Raw genomic sequence first — 20394 nt, 5'->3', positions numbered from 1 at the left:
GTGAAAAAATAGTGTAGTAAAGACAGAAGGTAAATGAATGCAGTACATCATGAAAATTCATGGAGGAAACCTGCTGCAATCTTCAAGAGAATTACTACTAGAAAAGGTTCAATTACAAGCTAAAGCTTACTTTACTTTATTATAAATATATTCCCAAATATCTTTCATTAGTTATAATGGCTAATTTTGTCTAGGGAGCAATCATTAGGAGAAATAACCTATTAGTACACACAAAACATCATACAGGAGAACAAATTACTTCAGAACACTGAGCTAAAGAGCTGCCTTATCCCCCTCTCTGCTCTACTTGTCAGGGATCATAATCCTCCTGAATACAGCTGATAAGATCTTCAGCTGAATCTCTGTAGAAATGAAGTTCATGAGGAGTAGGGATGAGCGACTCAACTTCGGATGAAACATCCAAAGTCGATTCGCATAAAACTTTGTTCTAATAGTGTACAGAGCAGGAGCTCCGTACAGTATTAGAATATATTGGCTCCGATGAGCCGAAGTTATTACTTTGCGAAGTCTCGTAATTTGTACTGTAAAAAAAACATTTCCCAAACCTGGGTTCGGTTACAAGGTACCGATTTACTCATCCCTAATGAGGAGACATGAAGTACAGAAAGGATGGACAGGACAGACTGTGGTAATGGAGACTGTAAACTAGTGCTGCTGCTCATTAGCCACATCCCCATCCTCCTCTTTGTACTTCATGTCTCTTCATGAGCTCCATTCCTACAGAGATTCAGCTGAAGATCTTATCAGCTGTATTCAGGATCATAATCCCTGACAAGCAGAGCAGAGAGGAGGATGAGGCAGCTCTTTACCTCAGTGTTCTGAAGTAAAGTGTCCTCCTGTGTGATTAGGACAGGTTCTGCGTGTACTAAGAGCACGGTGGCCATTTTATTTCTCCTAATGATTGCTCCCTAGACAAAACGAGTCATTATAACTAATGAAAGGTGTTTAGGAATATATTTCTAATAAATTAATATTTAAGTATTTTCAATAATTTTATGTTCTTAATTCACACAGAACGCCTTTAATTTCCTGGAGTGTTTATGTAAAAATTTAGCTATCAATTTGTTTGCTTGACAGATTTGCTTAAAAAGTTTAGTGGAAGGGTAAAGGGGTACATTTTCAGAAAAGCTGATGTTCTTAACAAGCATTCTGTCCCACTCTACTCAAAACTGAAAAATGGCAAAGCCTAACCATAAAACTCAGCAGTAATCCATGAGTAGTCCTGCAGATAAGAAGTCCAGATAACTATTTTTTATTTTCCTACTGCTCCCTTTTCCCCCACTGTTAGTGTTCAGAGCTGCACTGAAATACACCGTCCGGATTGCAGTGCTGTGCTAACATAATGGAGAGAACTCCTGTGCGCATGCACAGCCCTCCTGACAATGTATTTCAACACAGCTCTGAGCGTAGTGGGGGAATGGGGGGCAGTAGGAAAATAAAAAATTGTAACCCGGAACCCTTATCTGCTGTACTACTCATATTGCTGTTGATAGTAGTAGAAAATCGGGGTGACAGATTCCCTTTTAGACACTGATTTATTACAATTTCCCATCAATATTTTAGTGAGTGGGTCCCACAGATACCAATTGCTAGACACCGGGACTTGGGGATTTTCTGCCATTCTTCTCTGAGGAACACCCCACGGCATGATGCTGCCACCACCATGCTTCATTATAGGGATAGTATTGGGTAGGTGATGAGCAGTACCTGGTTTCCTCCAGACATGATGCTTAGAAGTTCAATCCTATTTTCATCAGACCATAGAATCTTGTTTCTCACAGTTCGAGAGTACATTAGTTGCTTTTTTTTTTGCAAACTTTAGGAGGGATGTCTTTTACTGAGGAGAGGCTTCATTCTGGCTACTCTGCCATAAAGCCCAGATTGGGGGAGTGCTGCAGTAATGGTTGACCTTCTGAAAGTTTCTTCCATCTGCACACAGGATCTTTAGAGCTCAGCCAGTGTGACTAGAGATGAGCGAATTTTAAAAAAAACTCAGTTCGATCCGAATTTATTTGCGGCGAATCACGTTAAAAAACAGCTATTTCCTGGCTGCAGAGAGACTGTATAGTGGTGTAGAACACTGTGCCTTGCAGTAACACGCATAGGGAGTCTGCTGTGGTAGTGAAATAATACTGTGAGTCCGTATGACATGCAGATGACAGGCGTCGCTCTTAGAATCACTGCATACTTCACTTATTAGGGCAGTCAGGGGGCCAAAAACTGACCAAATAACTCAAGTATAAACTCACCCTTACAGGTCAATGTTAGCGCCAAGAAGAAGCGCACTCCTTTTACACCGTCAGCTGATTCCACATAGATTTCTACAGAATTTGTTCTATTAAACGCTTATACAAGTAGAGCCCCCATGACAGAGTGGAGAGGGTGTCAGCAGTAAGTTTGTGTTGAAGTCACTGATTATTTTGCCCTTCCTCTGATCCGTCAGAACAATAACCCACAAAAAACGGATCCCGTCTGTGGAGCATATGCCTTCACTCGGTCAGCATTTGGTCAGCAGTGATGGTCAGTTCGCAGTGATCGCCAGTGAACACATGCAGGCTGCCATCTTTAGAAAGGTAGACTCACCCGTCCAGCGAGTGCCTGTGCCCTGAGCCGGTCTGAAATCAAATGCAGTCACCGGGAGCAGGCAGTTCCGAGAACAGCCCGATGAAGGCCCCTGTCGGCTGTTCTCTAAACTGCCTGCCCCCGGTGACTGCATTTGATTTCAGACCGGCTCCTGGCACAGATAATGTGCATCGCCGGAAGGATGAGTCTACCTTACTAAAGATGGCAGCCCGCATGTGTTCGCTGGTGGACACTGCGAACTGACCATCACTGTTGGTCAGTAATCCATCAGTATTGCTAATGCCCAAAAAAATCTAATAAATAAATAGGAAATTAAAACACCCCAAAAAGGGCTGTAATTTTCTCACTTCACCACACAACGGCAAATACTTTTACACGCAAAAAATGGCTTTAGAACATATAACTGCACCACTGAACGGCAAATAGGCCCTTATCTTTTTCTACTTATACGCGACACAAAAGGCTTTAGAACATATAACTGCATCGCTAAACAGAAAATATATTTATCTTTTGCCACTAATACACGACAAAAAGGGCTGTAATTTTCTCACTTCACCACACAATGGCTAATAAGTCCTTTTTTCCACCAATACAAGCGAGAAAATGCTTTAGAACATATAACTGCACCGCACAAGGGCAAATAAGTCGTAGAAATATTTCCTAGTAATACACCCTGTTAATGCCTTTATCAAACAGCACTTGTACCCCACTAACAAGAACGATTTGCTGGAATTACAGAGCTGTATAATGACAATTTGGGTCCCCAGTCAGTGCAGCAAGATGTAGTAGGAATGTTCCTATTAGGGTACTTTCACACTTACCATGTGAATATACGGCAGGCAGTTCCGTCGCCGGAACTGCCTGCCGGATCCGGAATAGCATTTGTAGACGGATCCGGATCCGTCTCTCCGGTGTCGTCCGGAAAAACGGATCCGGTATTTTTTTTGCATTTTTAAAGGTCTGCACATACGCAGACCGGAAAACCAGATCCGTTTTGCCTTAACACTTGGTGCGTATCCTGCATTAATGCATTTCAATAGAAAATAACGCTGGATCCGGCATTCCGACAATTGTTCCGGAATTTTGGACGGAGGAAATACCGCAGCATGTTGCAGTATTTTCTCCGGCCAAATACCGTGACTGAACTGAAGACATCCTGATGCATACTGAACAGATTGCTCTCCATTAAGAATACATTAGGATAAAACTGATCAGTTCTTTACTGGTATTAAGCCCCAGTGACAGAACTCAATACCGGAAAACTTTAATGCTAGTGTGAAAGTACTCTTATCCAGGCTGTAACCTCCCCTACTGAACCCTGTTGTACATAAATACTGTGGAATGATTCCTCCTTATCCTTTCCCTACACCTTGAATAATCTTTCCCTGCACTTGTAAATCGTTTTTTTGCACAATGACGTTTTTCCTAGCACTGTCCCTAGCGCCTGCTGACGTCTCTCTCTGCACTAAGTACACTGGAAAATGGCTGAATCCAGGATGGCTGAGGCTAATTATAGGGCTGTAACATCACAGGGCTGGCTGCTGATTGGCTGCATGCATGGCATTATGGGTGATCCCGCCTTCCCAGAGTTCCTTGCTCCATGTTGCTTAGGAAACAATGTGATTCGTTACCACGAAGCGTGAGGAAATTCAGATTCGGTGCGAATCGAATAATTCCTGAAATTCCGATCGAATTCCACTTAGGCCTCTTTCACATGGGCGTCCCAGATTGGCTCAGGATGCGTCGCGTATGCATTGCGGGAAAACCGCACGAGTAGGCACGCAATTGCAGTCAGTTTTGACTGCGATTGCGTTCCGATGTTCAGTTTTTTCCGCGCAACTGCAATGCGTTTTGCACGTGCGTCAGAAAAAACTGAATGTGGTACCCAGACCCGAACCCGGACTTCTTCACTGAAGTTCGGGTTTGGGTTTGGTGTTCTATTCATTTTATGATTTTCCCTTATAACATGGTTATAAATGAAAATAACAGCATTCTTAATACAGAATGCTTACTAAAAGGTCAATTGAGGGGTTAAAAAAATAAATAAAATAATTAACTCACCTCATCCACTTGTTTGTGCAGCCGGCATCGTCTTCTTTCTTCTTCTTTCAGGACCTGCAAAAGGACCTTTGATGACATAATCGCGCTCAGCACGTGGTGAGAGCGGTGACGTCAGCGCAAGTCCTGCTGAATAAAGATAGAAGATTCTTCTATCTTCATTCAGCAGGACCTGCGCGGACATCAAAGGTCCTTTTGCTGGTCCTGAAAGATGAAGAAAGAAGACGATGCCGGCTGCGCGAACAAAAGGATGAGGTGAGTTATTTTATTAATTTTTTTAACCCCATAAGCAACATTTTAGTAAGCATTCTGTATTAAGAATGCTATTAGTTTCCTTTATAACCATGTTATAAGGGAAAATAATACAGTAAATTGACTTTTATTAATTTGCTAACATCATTTCTTAGCAACCATGCATGAAAATTGCATTGCATCCGCATTTGCTTGCGGATGCTTGCGATTTTCACGCATCCCCATTCATTTCTATGGGGCCTGCGTTGCGTGAAAAACGCAGAATATAGAACATGCAGCGATATTTCACGCAACGCACAAGTAATGTGTGAAAATCACCGCTCATCTGCACAGCCCCATTGAAGTGAATGGGTCCGGATTCAGTGCGGGTGCAATGCGTTCATCTCATGCATTGCACCCGCACAGAATTCTCGCCCGTGTGAAAGGGGCCTTAGTCAGCTTTGATTCACTCATCTCTAAGTGTGACCATTGAGTTCTTGGTCTCCTATCATACCAAGGCCATTCTCCCCCAATTACTTAGCCTGGAGGGCCGGCCAGCTGTAGGAAACGTCCTGGTTGTTTCAAACTTCTTCCATTTAAGAATTATTCAGGCGACTTTCAGTGGCGCAGAATTTTTTTTGGGACCCTTCTCCACATCTGTACCTTCACACAATCCTGTCTCTGAGCTCTACAGGCAGTCCTTTCCTCTTCATGGTTTGTTTTTTGCTCTAATATGCATTGTCTTTTACGTGACCTTATATCGACAGACCTGTCTTTCCAAATCATGTCCAGTCAACTGAATTTACCACAAGTGGACTCCAATCAAGGTGAAGAAACATCTCAAAGATGATCAAGAGAAATGGAAGAACCAGAGCTAAATTTCGAGTGTCATAGCAAAGGGCCTGAATACGATGCAAAATTTCAGTTTTTCATTTTTAAGAAATTTGCAAACATTTCTAAAATTTTGTATTCATGGGGAAAAACTTTTTTTTAATTTTATTTCAGCACAAGGAGGAACAAAATGTCAAAAAAGTGAAAGAGTCTGAAGGCTTTCCGAATGCATTGTCTATTCCTTGCCATGATCTTGAGAGTAGCAGGACTGGAATGTGTTGAATGTTGCGTCATCAATTTAACAGTGAAAGTTTTCTCACTTTGTGGCTAATTGGCAAAATGCGGGTGTGAAAAGCAAGTTCGGAATATAAAAGGCGACGACAGAGGGCTCTGATGGATTCCGCTGACTAATATAGGATCTAAAAATAATCTCTTAACACAAATGCTCTCATGCCTAATGAAGGTTTAATCAGGGAAAGGTGCTCAGATGCATCCACAGCAACAAAGAACCAGACAAATTAACAGCGAAACGCAATCAGTGGGAGCGCGGCTGCGAACAGGTAGCGACGGAGAGGAATCTGCAGCATGTGTTAATGAGTATGCAGTGCCAAGTCTGTAAACAGCACCACACAGGGACGTATCATCGCCTGTAACCCTTTCATGCCAAGTCGACGTTATGCAAATGTATTGATTAACGTGTCTGCTGTCAGACCTGCGAAAAAACGGAGTGGACCACTGAACTGCTTTCCATCACACGATAGCATTTACCAACAGCCACCACTAGGGGGATGTTACTGCATATACAGGGCTCGCTAAATAGCTTGATAACCCCCTCATGCGGTGAGCTCCCCCTTGTGGTGGCCGCATGCAAGCATGTGAAGAGAATGGATGGATTTGGATGTCCACGTATGACAAACACAGACACTTAGGGCTCATGCACACAAACGTATTTTCTTTCCGTGTCTGTTCCGTATTTTTTGAGGACTGTATCCGGAACCCAAAAAAAAACAAAAAACGGAAGGTACTCCGTGTGCATTTCTTTTCCGTATGTCCGTATTTCCGTTCCGCAAAAAAAATAAAACATGTCCTATTATTGTCCGCATTATGGACAAGGATAGGACTGTTCTATTAGGGGCCAGCTGTTCCGTTCCACAAAATACGGAATGCACACGGACATGGCATACAGTCGTGTGCATGAGGCCTTATATAAATATATATTTGGAAATTATGGTGGATATTAGCTTTAAAGCAAAAAGTGACATTTAGTGGAGGAGATGGGGTTATTCTGAGTTTTGCTGTATGATTACCCTGTATAAAATTTTGCAGATTTTTTTTCTTAAAGGCTATGTACACCTTCGGGGGAATATTTGAATGGTTGTATTTAATTCATTTTGGGCTCTTTTTTCAATTAGGCCTCATGCACACGGCCGTTGGGAGGCCATTCCGTGCACTGGGGACCGCAATTGCGGTCCCCAATGCACGGGCAACATCCGTGCAGCGGGCCAGACCCATTCAACTTGAATGGGTCTGTGGTATGTCGGCTCCGCAAAAAAGACATGTCATATTTATTTGCGGTGCAGAACAACGGAAAGAAACACCACGGAAGCACTCCGTAGTGCTTCCAGTGTTCCGTTCTGCGACTCCGTTCCGCATCTCCGGAATTGCGGACCCATTCAAGTGAATGGGTCCACATCCGTGATGCGTAATGCACACGGCCGTGTGCATGAGGCTTTAGTCTGTATTAAAAATGTTCAGCCATTTTTGAGTAAGGCCCCTTTCACACGGGCGAGTTTTCCGTGCGGGTGCGATGCGTGCGGTGAACGCACTGCACCCGCACTGAATCCTGACCCATTCATTTCTATGGGGCTGTGCACACGAGCGGTGATTTTCACGCATCACTTATGCGTTGCGTGAAAATCGCAGCATGCTCCTCTTTGTGCGTTTTTCACGTAACGCAGGCCCTATAGAAATGAATGGGGTTGCGTGAAAATCGCATGCATCCGCAAGCAAGTGCGGATGCGGTGCGATTTTCACGCATGGGTTCTAGGTGACAGTCTATTCACTGTATTATTTTCCCTTATAACATGGTTATAAGGGAAAATAATAGCATTCTATATACAGAATGCTTAGTATAATAGTGCTGGAAGGGTTAAAAATAATAAAAAAGTTAACTCACCTTCTCCTCTTGTTCGCGCAGATGCCGGTCTGTTCTTTAGCTGTGGCTGAAGGACCTTTGATGACGTCAGATCACATGCTCCATCACCACGGTGATGGACCATGTGATTGGAGCATGTGATCTGACATCACCTCAGGTCATTCAGTCCACAGCTAAAGAACAGACCGGGATCTACGCTAACAAGAGGAGAAGGTGAGTTAACTTTTTTATTATTTTTAACCCTTCCAGCACTATTATACTAAGCATTCTGTAGTCAGAATGCTATTATTTGCCCTTATAACCATGTTATAAGGGAAAATAATACAATCTTCAGAACATCAATCCCAAGCCCGAACTTCTGTGAAGAAGTTCGGGTCTGGGTACCAAACATGCGTGATTTTTCTCACGCGAGTGCAAAACGCATTACAATGTTTTGCACTCGCGCGGAAAAATCGCGCATTTTCCCGCAACGCACCCGCCTCTTATCCGGGCAAAAAACATGACGCCCGTGTGAAAGAGGCCTAACAGTGTTAAAAAAAAAAATCAGTCTTTCTCCAAGCAGTCTTTTTTTTTTTTTTAAGTCCCCTCATCTAACAGCACATGTGTAGCTCTTATCTCCCGACCTCATAAACACTTATTTCAGGCATATTCTTATCGGTTTGATAAGAATTGAGCTATGATGAGTCTTTATGAGGTTAGGAGATCAGAGATAAGAGCCACACATGAGCTGTCAGATGAGGGGGATTAAAAAAATATAATAATATTTGATTTTTAACCTTGCAACTCAGAGACGGCTGAATGTTGTTGTTTTTTTATAAAGACCTATTGAAAAAAGATTTTTAGCCAAAACTAATGGTTTCTGCTGCTTCATTCTGACTTTGTGGCTCCTGGGTTGTCTTCACTCCATGTTTGTCAACTTTGCATGAACGCAGTCAGGTGCGTAACTGCAGACAACGACTGGCCTCAGTGGTGACGTGTCCCCAAGCTAGACGTGACCCAGCTGTGGCGTGCCACTTGGGGGCACATCACAGTGAGGCCAGTTATGGACTGCAGCAGCGCACATAACCCCGACCATCAAGAAGTTGACAGAAAAAGATAAATTTACCATACTAAAAGATATCTACTGCAAAGTGCCGGTCTTTTTTGCAACATTGCTTCCTGGGACGCCAGCCCGTTCACACGTGCACCGCACATTGTTGGAAGCAGTGCCGACCAGTTATCTATTTAGCCCGAGAAAAATGAGATTAAAGATGGCGAAAAAGTTCTGAAGGAAAAAAAATATGGAACATTAACCCTTTCCCCCCTGAGGATTTAGCATTTTTGTTTTTCATTCCCTGCCTTCCCAATCATAACTTTTTTTTTATTTTTCCTTTGACATAGCCATACAGAGTGTGACACTTTGAGCCTAGAATATTGAACCTTTTCACAAAATTCAAATTTTAAGCTGCATTAATGAAATTCCTTTATTCCTTTTAATTTGCATTACTGAAATAAATTTACTTTTGCACGATATTCAAATTTTTCCAGTTTCACCTGTAATGTATACAATGTAGTGGGAAACTGGAAAAAAATTCAGAATTATGGGTTTTGTTTTCACGGTGTTCCCTATGTAGCAAAAACTGTCTGATACCATATTTTTATAGTTATTCTCTGGTTTTTTATACAAAAAAAATGAAAACTTCAAATACTTTTTTTTTCTTTTTATCGCCATATTCTGACCTCTGTAACTTTTTTTTATAGTTACCGTATTTTTCGCTTTATAAGATGCACCCGATGATAAGACGCACCACAGGATTTAGAGGAGGAAAATAAGAAAAAATATTTTTCATCAGACCTCATAAGATCCTCAGATCAGACCCCAATAAATATCAGGACATCGGATCAGACCCACATATTAGGACATCACATCAGACCCACATATCAGCTCTCCATGTCAGACCCCATCAGATGTCAGATCAGCCCTCAATGTGAGACCCCATCAGACCTCAGATATGCCCTTTATTTTAGACCAGACCTCAAATCAGCCCTCATTGTCAGACCCCCAACATAAGACCTTATATCAGCCCTTTATTTCAGACCCCCATCAGACCTCGGATCAGCCCTCAATGTGAGACCCCCATCAGACCTCAGATAAGCCCTTTATTTCAGACCATCAGACCCCTATCAGACTTCAAATCAGCCCTCATTGTCAGACCACCCCCCATCAGACCTCAGATCAGCCCTCATTGTCAGACCACCCCCCATCAGACCTCAGATCAGCCCTCATTGTCAGACCACCCCCCATCAGACCTCAGATCAGCCCTCATTGTCATACCCCCCAATCAGAGTTACTTGCCAGAACCCCCATCAGACCTCACATCAGAATAATATAAAAAACTTCTCTTACCTCTCCTGCAATGTCACCTGACTGAGTGCAGCATCCAGTGATAGTGCATGCACTACGCCCTGACGCTGTACGGGGTCAGGACAGTGCAGCGCCAGCCCCAGGAATGAAGACTGGGAGGGTGAGAATTACAAGCGCTTGCAGCACTTCATTTCCTATCCTGGCACCTAAAGCATACTAGTGATCGCTGGGGGGAAAGTGCGTCTTATAAAGTGAAAAATATGGTATGTTATTGCAGGGCAATCTGTACTTTTCATAGATACCATTTTGGGGTGTGTATGACTTTTTGATCACTTTTTATTCAATTTTTTGGGCAGGTGAAACAACCAAAAATTTTGAATAAGTCATTCTGATTTTTTTTTTTCTACAAAAATGGTTTGAATTTTTATATTTAAAAAAAATATTTTATGTTTTAAAAACATTTTTTTTCTACATAGGAAACCAGAACATGCAATCATTAAATCACATTGGAGTCTATGAGTTTCACTATGGTCCCTGTCGCAGGCAGGGACTTCATAGGAACATATCTGTGGAAGCCTCAGGACAGACGCCGACACATAGGCGGCTAGTCAAACTGCACTGCCGCCTCCCATGGTACTGGCCACACGCGTTCCATGATCTTAATAGTATCCGGGCTGATTTGGACCACACTGGTCTAGTCAGGTCTGCGCAACCTTTATGGCTTCCTTTTTCCATTGCTCCCCTTAGCTGATATAATCACCACAGTGGGTTAAGGGTAGAGACATTCTCCTCCACTCACGACCCCTGTCCCCTGAAGAGTTAGGGGGTCCCCATCCTGTTTTTGTGAAGTGGAGGTACCCTTTATAGTTTTGATATATTCTCAAATAAACGAAACGCGTAGGGACCTTGAATATATCCACCACACTAGTTTATCTTTACCCTAGTAGCGACCATCACCTATGGGGCCAACCCCTTTGTCCCTATAGGGCCATTTAGGGTTCATTTATTAGGGTCAGGTTCCGGACGAGGCCACCCCTTGCGGGGAAAGGACCCCGTGTTAGGAGGCACCTAGGGATTCACAGGCCAAGTAGGGCATTAACAGGGACAGCTTTTCCCTGCAGCCCCTGGCACCAGGTGAAACTGATTAGAGGACGTGTTTTTTGGACCCGAGAAGCTCCTCCACCTCCAGGGTTTTGGACTACAAGGTCCTGACTGGCACCACCGGTAAGATCTACCCTTTTATTTGCCTTATGGCATTACCATTAGTCTTTGGCACCCTGCCAAAAGACTGCATTTAGTGTTTATTTGTCGATCAGTTCCGCTTCCCTGTACAATTGTTAGCGGACTTGACCGTTGGCGACTCACCTACGTGGGTCCCATATTGTTGTTTGTTGTCTGTCTGGTTTGTCTGGTAGGGGCGTTTTCTTAAAAACAGTCCAAATAAACTTTAGGTTTTAATACTTTACTGCCCCTCACTTTTTCTATAGAAGCCTCAAATCTTTAAGGAGGACCAAAGCTGCCGCACACAGTATCCAGTTTCCCCCGATCCCTCCTAGTTTTAGCCGTTGCAGGCTCACATTTGACCATGGCACCTGAGGGGTTAAATTCTTTGCGACTGACATTATGGTCAATCGCAGACATTAGCCTTGGGTGTCTGTTGTTTGAAACAGCAGGCACCCAGCAGCTACGGCACTCGCTGTACTCGAGAGCGGGCGCCATCTTTGAAAGACCGTACGGCCATGCCGTGCATTGGGGACCGCAATTTGCGGTTCCCAATGCACGGGCAACGTCCCTGCGGCGACCGGGACGGATCGAGACCCATTCAACTTAAATAGGTCCATGATCAGTCTGCACTGCAAAGAAATAGATCATGTTTAAATTTTTTGCGGTGCGGAGGCACGGAGAGGAACCCCACGGAAGCACTCCGTAGTGTTTCCGTGGGGTTCCGTGCCTCCGTTCCACACCGCAGCTCTGGATTGCGGACCCATTCGAGTGATAAGGGGAGCACACGGCCAGAAAAAGCATTGGCCTATGTGCATTCCCATGGTCCCGGCCACCAGAGAAGCTGGTGCTTTTCCCTATAGTGTCCAAGCACGACCATCGCTGCTGGATGGCAGGGTGGTCTGTAACCATGGAAACGAGCAGTGTACAATGTGATGGAAAAATGAATCCAGCCAGCAAGGGAGGCAATATGGACAATCACAATACATTAGTAAGTGCCTTGCAATAACTTTTTCTACATGATAAATGGCATTTGCTGAAGTGAGACAACCCTTGTACACACGTTCAGGATTTATGTGCGGAGAATGCGCAAGTGTTCACAGGAAATCGATTGGTGCCGATTTACTGCAGATTCTACTCTCTGCATTGAAGTGAATGGAGAAAATCAAGAATTTTAAAATCCACACCGCAGGTCAAAATCCGCACAGAAAAAAAAATCTGCATTGTGTACATGAGAATTTCAAATTCTCATAGAATACAATCTACATGACCTACGGTGCGGATTTTCAGCATGCAAATCCGGGCAGGAAATCCGCATGCAATCCTGATTGCGTGAATTTAGCCTTAATGCAAAAGAAGATAATCTTTGTATTATGGAGTCAAGTGGATTAATATAGAATTTGCTGCAGGAAAGCGGGTTCCTTATGTGCGCGGTATAACTGGTGGCGCTTACTAAGATGTGGCACTGGATTGTTTGTCATAAAGACAATCCGGGAGCCACAGAGCGGTGGTGAGCAGGTGAGTAGGGGGATTATTATATATTTTTTTTATTGGATTCATTATTCTTCAAGCTGGTTTACATGACATCCTATGCAATCTGAGTTATTTTTTAGTACAGCTGACACTGCCCATGGGGAGATTAGCAGCTGACAACTGTGACACAGCTGTATGTGAATTGGGGCAAAATTCTAAATACTATTCCTCTAGTTTTCCAGCATAAACACTCTGAAAAATATAGCGTTCGGACCAAACGCCAAACCTATAAGACCCCTCGTCACTGTATTTGACACATAAGAATATCTCGATCCTCGATGGCTCATGGCCATTACTCTGTGGGGTCTCTAGTTTCATATACAGCCTCGGCCCTGAGAAAAACTCCTGTGCTCGTTTCAAATAATATGTGACACCGTCGTCATGTTCCTATTCACGTGGCCCCCCATCAGTTATTAACACGGCTCGAGACATCTTCGGAGGCAGAGACCGGATTATAGCGACTGAGCCATGGCAGACAATCAGGAAATATGTAACGCTCATAACTAACTAATTCTGCCTAGGAATTAAAACCTCCATTGTGGCAGTCACAATCCCGGGTAAACAGATTTGATAAAGCTCTGCCATATTAATTCCTGGGAGCACAAATCACTGTCTACCCATAGAATTGGACAGTAAATGTCGACTTAGCATATTATTCGGGAAGATTGCAGGGTAATCTATGGGTCTTATCTATATATGATGTAAAATGCAAGAATAATTCCTGCTAATACATTTATGTATGGAAGTGATTGGGGGGGGGGTAAATTAAATGGATTTCCAGGTACAATGTATTAATGTACTGATGGCACCTGTATTGTATACTGTATTATTTACTGGGCTGCAGTACCGAGCACAGCCAGTACACAATGTATGGCGCTGTGGTTACTATGAATAGGTCGTCTGAGCTCCATGGCCTCTTCAAACAGCTGATTGGTGGTGGTGCCGGGCCTCAGACCCCCACCAATTACATATTGATGACCTGTCCTGAGCATAGCTCCTGACTTGAGGATAGATCATCAATATCTAATTCCTGGAAAACCCCTTTAAAGAGGTCATGCCATGACTGATGTAAAAAATGAAAATCAGATATGATTTAGTACATGAAAATAAGTTTCTAACAAAGCTAGAACTCATATAGATCCAGAGATCTCCTGCAACTGCACTGCTAGATTATCTTCAGCCCTGCAGCTCAGGGGGGCATGTCCTTTCTGCTGCAGCCAGGGGGCATGTCCTTTCTGCTGCAGGGGGCATGTCCTTTCTGCTGCAGGGGGCATGTCCTTTCTGCTGCAGGGGGCATGTCCTTTCTGCTGCAGGGGGCATGTCCTTTCTGCTGCAGGGGGCAAGTAACCTTCAAGTAACCTGAATAAATAAGGGTTAGTTTCAGACTTTTAGATGCCCCCACTAAGCAACTTCTTGATCCTTAGATTAGGAACCCATTAGATTCTTGTGCTGGATCCAGGTTCCTTATTTCTCTTTATTTTGGAATTTTAAAAGGGGTTATTCCCACCTTATAAAGTCACGGCATATTTCTAGGATAAGCTATGACTTTATGGTCGGTGGGAGTCTGACCTCTGGGATCCCCTCCAATCCTGACAATGAATGGGGACAAAACAGAAGCGTTTTTTCCCGCTATTCAGATCCTATGACGGATCTCAATAGCGGAAAGAGAAAGTGCAGATGTGAAAGTAGCCTAAGGGTCATAGATATATATATTATCTGCCGATTTCTTCTGGATCTGCTGACAATCACATGTCTATGGATACAGCTAGACTATTCCAGCCGATTATATGATGTACGGCGCTGTGCAACCTTTGAGCTGAGCGGTGGCATTGCAGGGTGTCGGACCCCCACCGATCGATATAGGAGCCCCGGTAAACCCCTTTTATAGGACAGTCGGGGAAGACGGCAGGCAGGTGAATGTTCCTCTGTCCAACAGCTTATATCTATGGTTATCATTAGTCATCTTCAATGAAAGAAATTATACAAAAAGGAAGGCGTTCACCGCACTTCAATCTGAACAAAAATTTGTAATTCTTGGACTTTAATTTATATTTTTACGTGTGTATCTTTCCACTATGAATTCACATTACGGTATGACAATACTCACCGTTGCACATTTCTGGAATGTTACACCTCCAATACTAGATGACAAAACATCTCGAGGCTATAAGAAAAAAAAATAAAAAATGTATTAAACATTATAACCTCAAGTCTAAGGGGCAATAAAGAAAAAAAGCTGCTCATAGACGAAAGAATAGAGGGCACTAACTTTAGATAAATGTAAACCGGCAGTTACCGCTGGATTGCCCCAGATACGGCCGCCATCCCATGTCCAAATAGCACTTAGGTGCTTTTTTGCTTCCCTTACCCTGCACAGGGGTAAATTATTTAAGGAGATGTCCTAACAAGGAGTAAATGACCACCCTGGCCAGTGAAACCATTTATGAGACCAATATTCATGATTGGCACCCAGTCCTATAGGATTTTGTATTAATGTTTTCCATTGTAGGGGCTGTCCACCTTTTATTAAGTTATGGCCTATCACTAGCTGAACAGCAGGGGTCCGACACCCCACATCCCCGTCATTGACTTGAACCGGCAGGGTGTCAGACCCGCATCAATCAGCCAGAGATAGCCTATTGTGAAGATAGGTCATCATAAAAGGTGGAAAACCCCCTTAATGCTGTATAGTTCTAACAGGTAGAAAGATGGACAGGGCTCATTTGTGGAGGGAGGGTAAGTGAGCAATTGGCCCGCGTCCTGAGGATCCATCAGGACAGGAGCCTGAAGAGCAAGCCAAAACCATCAAGTATTATTTAGCAGTGTGTGGTGATATTGTTTGGGACATGTGAGCTATATAGCAGTATTATGGTATGATGCTGGCTTTATTTTTGACACTACACCCTATGGTAGTATTATGTTGGCTGTATATCAAAATAGCAATGGGCGGGGGCACCTACTTTGCTTGACTCCCGTAGCCCTCTTTTCTAGATACAAGGAGTTACTTTAACTTTTGGGCTCAGAAAAAGGTGTCTGTATACTGTAGTCCATCCCATGACAGTTTTATGGTCGCAGCTACTGCACAGTCCGTGATTCACATTCAGTTTAATGCAGTGCTTCTAGTAGTGAAACCCCCCTCAGCACCGAGCCAACTCCACAGCGCAAATATTCACATTTTAAGAGCAGCTGCTCAACTACCCGTGTAAGAGAGCAGCAGAAAATTAGTTATTGATTTCCTTTGACGAGAACACAAATAATTTGCTGTGACAAGAATGCACATTATTTTAACATGAATGTAAGGAGAAGAAAAAAGCAAAAATGTAGAATCGCTGAACAAGACTTTGGGAAGAAGCGGAGAACATCGGGGTAGCACAGAGACCTCACGTGTCACTTGCAGATGACCCGATTTACTGGCTGGCTATATATTCAGAGAGACTCCTGAGGAGCTGGTGCAGATGATGGGAGTGGTAGTGGCCATGATGAGTGTTGTTTCACAGTGTACTTTCTCAGGCCATTGCTTCCTGGGGATCGGTGCAGTGGAAAGGTGATCTGAAGAATCAGGCCGGAAGTAAAAGTATAAAAGTCTCACTTTACTTAGTGCAAAATATAACTTGTAGCACATCCGGCAGTGGAAGGTACAAATTGCAGATTCTGACACAAAATTAAGATTTATGGCGGCTGGTTGAAGGGTAATTTAAATGGCACTAGTAGGATATAGGAGTCTACTGTGAGATACAGGCTTAGAGTTGGTCTGGTCTGGTGGATATTCTAGGTGATGGGTGTCTGAGCTGTAGTCCCTCACCAGCAGCAGGATCTGTAAAGCAATAATTTTGTTGATCATTCTGCTGTCTAGACTTCTGCAGGTTCTTGGAAGCACTGTACTTGATTGTGGCAATCTCCTAGATACGGTCCCTTGGAGAAGGAGCTTTAGCATGTGCTTCCTATCTCTTTGCTGTATGGACTCTAACTATCCCTCCCAAAGAAGCAGGAACAGCCCACTCCTACCAAGAGAAGAGGAACAAGGTGGTTAGCCCTGTTCCTGCCAACCTTGCCTCCTCTTGCTGGAATACATGGCCTAAACATAACATTACAATACATATAAAATATCTGAAGATACCCCCATGTCTTGGGTACTGCCAGGGGTGCACCACCAATGAGGTGAGGTGAGGCGATTGCCTCAGGCAGCACCAGGTAGGGACAAGTGGGGGGGCAGCAAAAAGGCCTTGGGCAATGAGTGCTTTCATTGTGGAACCATTCATCTCTGCATATTCAACTGTATCGCTGTTCTCAGGTCAGTGATACAGTTGAATGCTGCGATGAGCATGGGAGCAATGTCTCCCTGCCCTACCGTTCGCTCTAATAGGATTTAGTACTAGTGCCTGTAGCCTATTAGAGGCCGTGTCATCATCATCGCGCTGCCTAACCGGGCTGCATACAGCTTAGCTTAGGGCACAGACCAGAAGAGGTCTAAACTATTTCTGACAGCAGAATGGAGGTAAGTATTTCAGTTTATTATTTATATTTTGTAGCATGCTGTTGCGCCACAATGGGGGGTGGGCATTATTTTGAAACTGGGGGAAGCACTATTGGGACATTTGGGGCTCTAAAAAGGGGCATTTTTGTACTGGAACAGATTATTAGGGGCCACTATGGGGACATTTGTTCTACTGAGGGGCACTAAAAGGGAGCATGTTTTGTACTGGTACATATAAGGGGGTATTTTTTGTACTGGCACACGTTATAAGGGAGCATTTTGGTACTGCCCCACATTGTAAGGGGGTATTTTTTGTAAAAGCACACATTATGGGATGAATTATTACTACTGGGGGACTACGAGGAACATGATTACTAGTATGGGCACTATGGGGTATTATTACTTCTGGGGCAAAATAAGGGACATCACTTCTATTGGGGGGCACTGTTACCACATAGTGCATTCTGGCAGAGAATTATTACTATTGGAGGACTGTTACAGTGAGGGGGAACCCTGGCACAGTATCAGCTTAGGACACTGTTTACAGCACTATAAGTGTCAGGGGCAGTATTTGCTGGGCACTGTTATTTTTTAGGGCCTTGTGTGCCAGTAATTGCTGAAGAGGGCACTATCTGTGTGCTACTAGTATTTTCAGGGGGAATGTCTCTGCAGTATAGTATTGGGGAGCACAGTTGACATAATATTAGGGGTGGCAGGATGGGGTGTTAAGAAGGTGGGGAGGAGGATGGAAAAGTAGGAAACTAAGATGTCTGCGTGACAAACTCTGCAGAAACAAGAGAAGGCTGAAAAAAATCATCATGGCGGTCTGGTCTGAATGGAGAAGATAAGAAAAGGGAACGTCTACATCAGAGGAGACGTCACTGGATGTAAGAGGTATGTTGCTCTATATCAACCTATATGTTTTATAGCACTATATGTAATGATTTCCAATTATGGCTTTAACAGTAGGGGTGGAGGTAAGGGGTTACGTTGAGAATTTGGCATGGCGGGCATCATTTCAGTTTTCGCCTCAGGCAGCAGAAAGGCTAGATGCACCCCTGGGTACTGCACATACAATGGAGGTTTACCCAGAAGTGGGAGTGAAACATCAGGGGCAGGGTATTGTAAAGATGATAATTACTTTTACTGGTAATTTGATTTTCCTTTAGCCTCCACAACAGCACCACCTGGAGGATAACCCGTCTTCTCAGGGACAGGAAACAACTGTGAGATCAGCCAATAAAAGGCCCTCTCCCTCTTACCTTCTCCAGTTGTTTCCTGTCCCTCTGAAGGCGGGATCGTGGATTAGCTGGAGCGCAAGGTCTTTGGTTTGTTAACCTGTCTAGTCCGGAGGGCCGCTGCAGGAGGAGGGGTTGTAGAGCAAGGCGGATCGCTCCTCCCTCCTCTCGTGTAAGTCCGGCGTGTTCCGGTAACCCCGGGCATCTTTTTTGCGTTCCTGGAATAGGAACCGTTGAGGACTCAGAAGTAGCTCTCACAATTTAATAAAGTTCAACAATATAACAAGACTATAACTTGATCCAGTTGCATAAATAACAGAAACTTCTTGTGTAAAGAGCACTGGGTGGGAATTCCCCGTGCCGTTGTGGTGGCTAAAGGAAAATCAAATTACCGGTAAGTAATTATCATCTTTTCCCCCCGCCTCCACAACTGGAGGAATAACAGAGTAACAATTTAGGTGGGTACAACCGCAGACAAAACCTTTCTACCGAAAGATATGTCCTTGCTGGCCCAGACATCCAACTTATAGTGCTTAAAGAAAGTACCAGGGTTCGACCAGGTGGCAGCCTGACAAATTTACTCAATAGAAGCCGAGGCTACCTCAGCCCAAAAAGCCGCCAATGTTCTGGTGGAATGAGCCTTCAGCATAGGAGGAGGAGAAATCCGCTCTTTTTTGTAAGAAAGAATAACACAAGACTTAATCCACCAAGCAATGGATGCCTTACTAGCTGCCTTCCCCCGATTAAGTCCAAGATACTGAATCAACAGATGATGATCTTTACTTCTGATGGAATTTTTACTTTTTTGCTTCATGAGGTCTGCTTCTTGTCCCATGCTTTTAACAGGAACGCCTGAAGGGCCCTCGAATAGGCTTGAGACCTCTTCACAGATGGAATGGTGGACGTCATGAGACCTAGCACTGTCATTATCTCCCTGATTTAGGATATCTTCTGCCATTGAAATTTCTGAATTCTCTGGATTAAATTCTCTCTTTTCTGGACTGGCAGAAAGGAAGACATCTGGCGGGAGACTAACAGTACTCCCAGGAATATTCTTTCTTGTGTGGGAAGAAGACAAGATTTCTCCAAGTTCATTATCCAGCCCAGATCTGAGATGGTGTCTGATACTGTCTGCAAATGTGGTCGTAGGTGACTCTCTGTTGTTGCCGCAATCAAGAAGTCGTCCAGATAAAGGTATCAGTAATATTCCTGCCAGATGAAAGAATTTTGTTACCTCCGCCAAAATGTTGGTACCAAACATATACCGAACGGCAGAACCTGAAACTGGAAGTGATGTAAACTTCCTTGGAACCATACGGTCATTAAAATATTTCTGATAATCCTTGTGAATTAGAACATGGTAATAGGCATCTGAGAGGTCGATTGTGATCATAAAGCACTCTTTTGATAGAAGGTTGACTACGGACTTTATTGATTCCATCTTGAATCTTTTGTATATCATGTATCTGTTTAGATACTTCAGATTTATTATTGCTCGATAAGACTAGGAATTTTGAAGACTAAAACCCCTTTCCTTGTTCCTCCAACGGGACTCGTACAATGGCCCTTTTCTGTAAAAGCAAAGCGATCTGCTGTTCCATCGCTTCTTGATTTTCTCCGGTTCGTTTTGAATTTTCCAGATATTTGTCTGGAGGGATCTGCAGGAATTCCAAGCGGTAACAGTCCCTGATGGTCGAGAGTACCC

At 43.7% G+C, this 20394-nt stretch overlaps 1 protein-coding gene across 1 annotated transcript in view; it reads right to left on the bottom strand.

Annotated features, from left to right (window-relative positions):
* The window catches only part of EVC2 (EvC ciliary complex subunit 2), a 193812-nt gene that overhangs the window by 149604 nt on the left and 23814 nt on the right, over positions 1–20394 (bottom strand). The window contains exon 4 of the mRNA XM_044282668.1: positions 15085–15141. Within this exon, the coding sequence (XP_044138603.1) occupies positions 15085–15141 (57 nt within the window). The remainder of the gene's footprint in view (positions 1–15084; positions 15142–20394) is intronic.

This window comes from Bufo gargarizans, chromosome 1 (assembly GCF_014858855.1).
Source record: "Bufo gargarizans isolate SCDJY-AF-19 chromosome 1, ASM1485885v1, whole genome shotgun sequence".
Taxonomy (NCBI): Eukaryota; Metazoa; Chordata; class Amphibia; order Anura; family Bufonidae; genus Bufo; species Bufo gargarizans.
Note: the sequence above shows the minus strand (reverse complement) of the source record. Positions and strands in the feature narration are given on the sequence as shown.